Here is a 7495-nt window from a genome sequence, read left to right as displayed (position 1 = left end):
TCTTACTTTTAATTTTGAGACAGAGTCTCTTTTTGTACCTCTGGCTGGAACTTGGTATGTAGACCAGGTTGAGCTTGAATGTCAAGAACCCCCCTGCCTCTGCCTCCTGAGCACAGCACTGACAGCAATGAAAGGCATGGATCACCATGCTCAGCTTACATAGAGTTCTTCTTGGTCCTGCTAGCCAAGCCAGAGATAAGTGACAGCTTGAGTATATGCCCTTTGTAAATACTTCTTTTTTTTTTTTTTTTTTTTTGTAAATACTTCTGCAAGCATTTCTTCTATCATTATTCATGACAGAAAAGCAGTTGTTGTGCTGGAGAGATGCTTCAGTACTTGATGCTTTCCCGGGAGACCCAGGTTCAGTGCACAGCATCAACATGTGACTTACAACTCTCCGTAACTCCAGTTCTAGAACCGTCTTCTAACCTTTGTAGGCACCAGACATTCAGGAGTTATACTAAGATTTATGCATGCAAAACGCTCATACACTTGCAGTAGTTCTATGACAAAAATCAAAGATTGCCTCCCGAATCATTGGTTTGCAGTGCCTGAAGCTTAGCATACCCTGTGCATGTCCAACTGCTGTGTACTGCTATGAGTCTAAAATGTTGAGTCTGAATGCCAGACTCCTAGCTGTGTTTACAGTTGAGCCTTGCGAAAGTACAGGCTGGATGCAGGAACAGCATCTCTGGGTCTTATAGGCTGACAGGAGTAGGTGAAGAGCATAGAAGGGGTTGTGAGTGCGGTTTGCACTGGTCTGTGTTTGATTTATTACTGCTCTTTTCTGCACTCCATCTTTTCACACACCCCATCCCCAACATTTTGCTTCCTTATGTGGTGGCATCTTCATTTCTTTTCTTTCATCTTTTAAACACTGGGAATCTAGGGAGGGTAAAAAGAGAAGTAAGGGGAGAGGGTGGGTAGTTCAGGGGATCTTAAAAAGATAGATTCTTTCCTATAGGTTTCTAAAATAATGTTAAGTAGGTAAGTAGGGAGTGGTTGTGAAGATGTAATAATACACAGTTCAATGGTGTCTTGTCCTCTATGGAACTCCTGTGAGCTTCCCCTTCTCACCAGTGAAATGAGTGTTCTCATGTCTGCCCTGCCGCTGAAGAAGTCTGTTGATGAAATAGATTTGATAAACACTGTGGTTCCTATTAACTGGGTTAAGTGACTGTGAACTCATTGAGTTCAGAGTAACCTCTGTGAGGTGTTTGTAGGAAGTGGACATAAACTGTTAAAGAGAGACATGGAATATTTAGTAATTAGCTGAGGGCAGGCAGAGCTCACTAGTGGCTAGAAGATTGTTGAATCTGCCAGCCACATTGACCACTTCCCCTTGAGCAAGCTGTCTAAGAACCCTCTCCCTTTGCAACAAGCACACGTATCTAGACTTGGATGAAGATGGAACAAAGGTGTATTAACATAAGTCTGGGAAGTCAGTCATCCTTCCAGAATGTTCCATGAAAATCTCACCTCTGGAAGAGTTGCCTTTTTTTTTTTCCTTAAGTAGCTTAAGTAACCACTCAAGTAGTTAAATCTACAAAGATAATTAAAAAGAAAAAGAAAAGAAAAAAGACTACAATGACATTGTAGAGTCACTGCAAAAAGAAACACCTTAAGATTGTTAAGCTTGATGAAAAAGCGTGACTTGGCTACTCTTGCGGTCATTTCTGGTGAGGAAGAATAGGAAGAATTCTTTTAAAAGAAGACTTTTTTGGCTAAAGTATGCAATCTCAAGAATTAGAAGATTGTACATTTTGAAGTTTTAAAGCATTTTATTTATCTTTAGTTTTGTGCGTGTGTGCCTGTGTGAGTTGTTTATGTGTCCTACATGTATGCAGGGGTCTGGAGGCCAGGGGGCATCAGATTTTCTGAAGCTGGAGTTACAGGTGTTTGTGCACCAATACGTAGGTGCTGGGTAACGGAACCTAGGTCCTTTTGAAGAGTTGTAAATGCTTTTAACTGCTGAGCCATGTCTCTAGCCCCTGTAATGATAACTTTGTTAGATAGATGACACAGCCTTGGATATGGCAGACACTAATTCTATGTGCTTGCTTAACTTTCTAGCTTTTTTTTTTTTTAAATTGTGTTCTGCAGAACTCTAGTCTTATTGGGATAAACACTTCCAAAATAGGAATGGGTCACTAATGTGATGTCTGTCTGCATATGTGAAATGTAAATATGTTAACACTTGAACTATCTGTGCCCTTCTCAAGAACTTAAAAGAAAAGGCTGGCAAGATGACTCAGTGGTTAAGAGCATCAGCTGCTCTTCCAGAGGACCCCAGCTCAAGTCCCACTGCCTACATGATAGCTCACAACTGTCTGTTACTGTGGGTACTTAACACACTCTGGTCTGTGGGTACCAGGTACACATATGTTGCATGGATGTAACCTTTTATGGCCAAAATAATCATAAAAAAATTTAATTGAACTTTGTGGCACATACCTTTAATTGTAGTGCTCAGGAGGCAGAGGCAGGTGGATCTCTATGAGTTTGAGGCCAGTGGTCTACATAGTGAGTTCTGGGACAGTCAGAGGTACATAGTGAGACCCTGCCTTGAACAACAACAAAATTAAAAAAGAAAAAAAACACAAATCCTTACAAGGAGGAAATAACCCAGTAACCCTTAATTCTATTACAGGTGAAAATTCTGGTCAGACACCCATGACCGTCAATCCTCAGCAGACCCGCTTCCCTGATTTCCTGGACTGCCTTCCAGGAACAAATGTTGACCTCGGGACTTTGGAGTCTGAAGATCTGATCCCCCTCTTCAATGATGTAGAGTCTGCTCTGAACAAAAGCGAGCCCTTTCTAACCTGGCTGTAATCACTACTGTTATAACATGAAGCAGCTGTTTGCTAACGTGTCCTGGGCCTTGCGGACCAAGCCATGGAGCGGAGCGGGCCTGCAGCTGCCGGCCTTCTGCCTTCATACTCACACTCCTTGTCCATGTGGCCACTTAATCATTGCCTGGTTGTGATTTGCAGGAAGACACAGAAATAAATATTCTCTTTTCATTTTCTGCAAGCCTGCATTTCTGTGGCAGATAAAAAGCAGGATTGATTGTGCAGAATAACTTTTTAGAAAATGCCCGCTGCCCTATGGCCGAGCTTTATTGCAGTTAGCTTAAATTCATTTATCAATTGGTTCTAAGCCATAAAAAGCTGACCTCAGGCAGTGAATTCTGATAGGCAGCTTGGTCCAGGAAGTGTACACAACGACCTGATTTACAGTTTCAAAAACTGTACTGATAACAGTAGTAACAAATGCTTTAAAACTTATTTAACTTGATCTTTTTTAAAAAAATCATTGTATGGATAGTAATTTTCTCCTGTAGAAGATACAGTGTAGTTTGGAATCCATGCTGGCTCTGATGGCTTCTCTTATTCTGTGTTATCACCTTTCATCATTTTCCTGCATAGCAGCTTAGTCCTGTGAGCAGGAGGGTAACTGAACATCTGTCACAATTCTTGCATCAGACAGATCATGTGAAAGAGACCAGTTTGGTTCCAGTATCAATGATTACAGAACAGAACTATTTTTTATTGCAACTTGGATTTTGTTTTCAAAATGCAGCTTAGAATTTGATGTTTGTTTTTATATATACAAAATAATAATTTTGTAGCTATTACAAAGGGTAGCCAAATGTTTTTGATAAATCAGAGGCAACTATGTTTTTGTGTTTTGAACCTGTTCTGAAAACATCAGGCCAACGTTAGCCGCAGCCTGATGACCCTTGAGTTTCGTATGCTGCATTTTGTATTCTGAGGCCTTATTAGTTCTGCTTTCCAGATTTCAAGTGTTTAAAAATAATCCTGTCTATGAAACTGTTTGAAGAATGAAGCAGATGTCTGATTAACATACACAGAAAGGCCCTTGTCAGGGCATGTGATGTAGATTTGTATTTCTGAATTCAGTTAAATTGATTCCTGTACTATCCTAATCCTTTTGCTAAGTTGGTAAGAAAAAAAATCTAAGGTATGTACTCAATACCTCTCATGTAACCAACATATTCCTTATTTTGTTAGCTTTTTAAGGACTGAGAGTTTCATGTCCATCTGGCAGGCAGTCTGCCTGCACTTGCAATGAAGTCCTTAGCTGTTTAGTATTTTGAACTGACATTATTTATAATCTATGAATTTAATCTCTTTTTTATTTTTTGAAAGACATCAAGAATCTGTAAGGAAGCTTTCAGTTGCTGTGAGCATGAAGGTTTCTTTGTTGAGGATCTTCAGTAAGATCCCTTTTGATCCATTGGAATATAAATGCACAGAGTACATTTGATCTTGGTGGGAAGAGGCAAGTTGAAAGGTCAGAGGCAAAGTAGCATAGCTGGGGAACATGGCAGAAAGGCCAGTTGATGAAGCAGACATGTCAGAACCCCTCAAAAACAAGGCAAGCAAGACTGTGTGAGAGTGCCCCAAAGAGCAAAGCAACAATTTTCTCTCGATGCCTGTGTGCTGTTAGAGAGAAGAGGGTTAGGGTGCACTTTACCAGGGAAGGGCAGAGGAGGAAGGGGTGGGGATGTGACATTGTCTATGTATTGCCAAGGGTCTCACAGACAAGAGCATGGACTACTGTGGCTTCTGGCACTCTTAAAGTGATTTTTCTTTTTCTGAAGGAACCCCAATTTATGTCCAGGTAATTCCTTGCTCTCTCTGAGCACTCCCAGAGAAGCACGTAGGTATTTATGTTGCTACTAGGTTGAAAGGGAGCACTCTTTTGTTTCCTCTTTTGTTAGCAGAAGTTGCAAAAAAAAAAAAAAGAGTTGTACATTCTTTCTGAGGAAAACCAAAAACAAGCCAAAACACAAGGGACCTAACAAAACTCGACAATGTTACTGTATTTAAAAATATTTTTCTAGATGCATTTCAGGTTATTAAGTGTAAAAAACAAAAGAGATTCTTTTTTAAAAATTTAGTTAAATCATAAATGATTTCTGTTACCAAGTTTTAGAAGCAATTTTCTAGTAAGCTTGTGGCATTATGAAATACTAGAATAATTTTCTTAGTAAATTAGTTTAAACCTTTTAAATTAATATAGTATTTTTCTAGAATGAAATATGGCCCTTGACTGTTTACTAATAGATAAAGCCAGATATCATAATTGTTGTTTTTAAGAACATAAAATGTGCTTTGTTACAGAAGACTAAAGCTAGAAATCAGACTTTTGTTTCTAGTTCTGAGTGAACCCAAGACTTCATGTGTGTTGGGCGAGTACTCCCCAGTGGAGCGTCATCCCCAGCCCTCAGAGCAGTCTCTCAGTGGTTCTTCAACATTATTATAAGTATTAATACTTTCTATGAATTCATAATAAGGTGCTATTCATATACTGTATCGCCAATTCTCAGACTATCTAGTCTTCTATGTCCTAAATCAATAAATTTTACCATGTCATCTCCAAATTTTGTCATAGAATAGAGACATTTTTTAAAGTTGGATTCAAAACACGTTTTTCTTGATAAGATACACTTTACTGAAGCATTTAAATAGCTAAACATCCTGTCATTTGTTAACAGTAGGTGATATTTAGGCCATGTTTCACAGTAGTATCTAGGATAGAAAATGTATTTCTTTCAATGATTTCTCAGTGTGTGAGAAGCACATAAAACAGAGTAAGCCTTAGCCTCCTGGGCACTGCTCAGCAGAACGGAATCTGCAGAAGGTGATGTGAAGTGACGGACATGTCACGGAGTACTGCGTTTTGTGATGTAATCAGAAGTAACTTCTGAAAGTACAACTTTCGTGAAACAAAACAAGCCATTCAGAAAGGAAAACGGTTAATATAAAATGGTGATTGACGGAGACCCCTTCCCTGACACTGTATTATACAATGTGCTAATACTTTAACTTAATTTTTTTTTATTTTTACTTCTACGATTTACCAAATGGGACCTGTATTGTTGATTTATAATCCAGTATGTTCTACATACAGGAACTGTGCAAACAAATTCATCAGATCAAGCCATTTTATCTAGAGTTTGGTACAGGTTTTACTTCTCAATTCTCTATAAAAAAAATAAATACGATTGAACTTCCACTTGGGCCTTTGTTTTTGTCGTGTGGGATGCTCACTGACTGAGGGCTTTGGGTAGAACTGAAGTGGCTTCGACAGCCCCTGGCAGACAGTGAGAGACAGGAAGACCTGAGGTTCTGCAGGCAAATATGCTTTTGACTACATGGCCTTCGACACTATGAATGTCCACAGATTTTTAGAATCTATTTCATTTGAGGTAACCAGGAAGACTTTTAAAGGTACAAACTTAAAAACAAATTAAAAAAAAAAAACTTCATTATTCTTCCAATACCCTCATCAAAATTATGTTTCTAGGATGGAATCTTGCCTCAAAATTTATGTGGCTTTAAATTTGATGTATTCTATCAACTATTTTACTTAAAAATGACTGCAAATTTATGCTCCCAACAACATACATGCAAAAACCCTCGTCACCACTGCCAGTCTAGGGTTTGACATTGTGTACTTCTTTAATCTTTGCAGATGTGATAGGTGGAAAGTATTTTAAACAGTGCATTCCTTGTATTATTGTTGGTGTAAGTTTTGTTTCTTTAGTGCATACTGTCAGTTTACCCAGTTCACTTTACATCCCATCTCACCTTCCCGAGTCCATTTGATCCCTCGTAGGCTGAGAGCTAGAAATGCCCTAAGCCACTAACAGAGTGACTATTACTGCTGAGTCTCCTGGGCATCCAGGAGAGGCCTGCTGTGGCTTCTGCCTTGGAGAAAGCTCTGGCTTTGTTTCTAACTATGTTAGTTACTTGCTATTGCTGTGTTGACACAACATGACCAATACAGCTTACAAGAGAAAGGGCATAAGAGTCTATCTTAGCAGGGAGACATGGCTCCCCACTAGCAAGCAGCAGACATGCTGGCTAGAGCAGGAAGCTGAAGACTCAAGGCTTGAACCATCACAGCAGGGTTTCTCAAGACCAAGTCCAGTGACACACTTCCTCCCTCAAGGCTGTACCTTCTAAATTTCCCAAAGTCTGCATCTCTTGGGGCCATGTGTTCAAATGCCCTAGGCTATGGAAGATGGTTCATTTCAACCACTATAACTCCTTTTCCTGCCTTTCCTCCGTCTTACCAGTCTCCCTTGCCTACTTTATTAACTTTTCATTGCTGTGCCAAAATACCAGAGTTTAGAGGAGAGAATGTAGGAAAAAATTAATTTGGTCTATGGCTTCAGAAGTTCTATTTCATGATTTTATTCCACTGGCTCCAGTGATTATCAACCTGAACCAAGGCTGAAACGTCATGGGAGAAAGGCAGAGTCAAGGAAAGTTTTATCGTTTGGTAACCAGAAAGATGGAATAGAAAAGGGTTCAGGGATAAGACATACACTTCAAAGACATACTTGTAATGACCTTCCATCTAGACCCCAGCAAGGGCCCAGCAATATAAATACATGCATGACAAAGCTGGGGGTGGTAGCTCATTTATAATGCCATTACTACACTAATCAGAAGTT

General features: G+C 39.5%; 1 protein-coding gene across 2 annotated transcripts in view; it reads left to right on the top strand.

Annotated features, from left to right (window-relative positions):
• The window catches only part of Wwtr1 (WW domain containing transcription regulator 1), a 117252-nt gene extending 111204 nt beyond the window's left edge, over positions 1–6048 (top strand). For both annotated transcript variants that reach the window (XM_028763552.1, XM_028763551.1), the window contains exon 7: positions 2651–6048. In XM_028763552.1, the coding sequence (XP_028619385.1) occupies positions 2651–2835 (185 nt within the window). In that variant the 3' untranslated portion in view covers positions 2836–6048. The remainder of the gene's footprint in view (positions 1–2650) is intronic.
• The last annotated feature ends 1447 nt before the right edge of the window (positions 6049–7495 follow it).

Source organism: Grammomys surdaster, unplaced genomic scaffold, assembly GCF_004785775.1.
Source record: "Grammomys surdaster isolate TR1022 unplaced genomic scaffold, NIH_TR_1.0 139, whole genome shotgun sequence".
Lineage (NCBI taxonomy): Eukaryota > Metazoa > Chordata > Mammalia > Rodentia > Muridae > Grammomys > Grammomys surdaster.
This window is presented reverse-complemented; position numbering and strand designations above follow the sequence as displayed.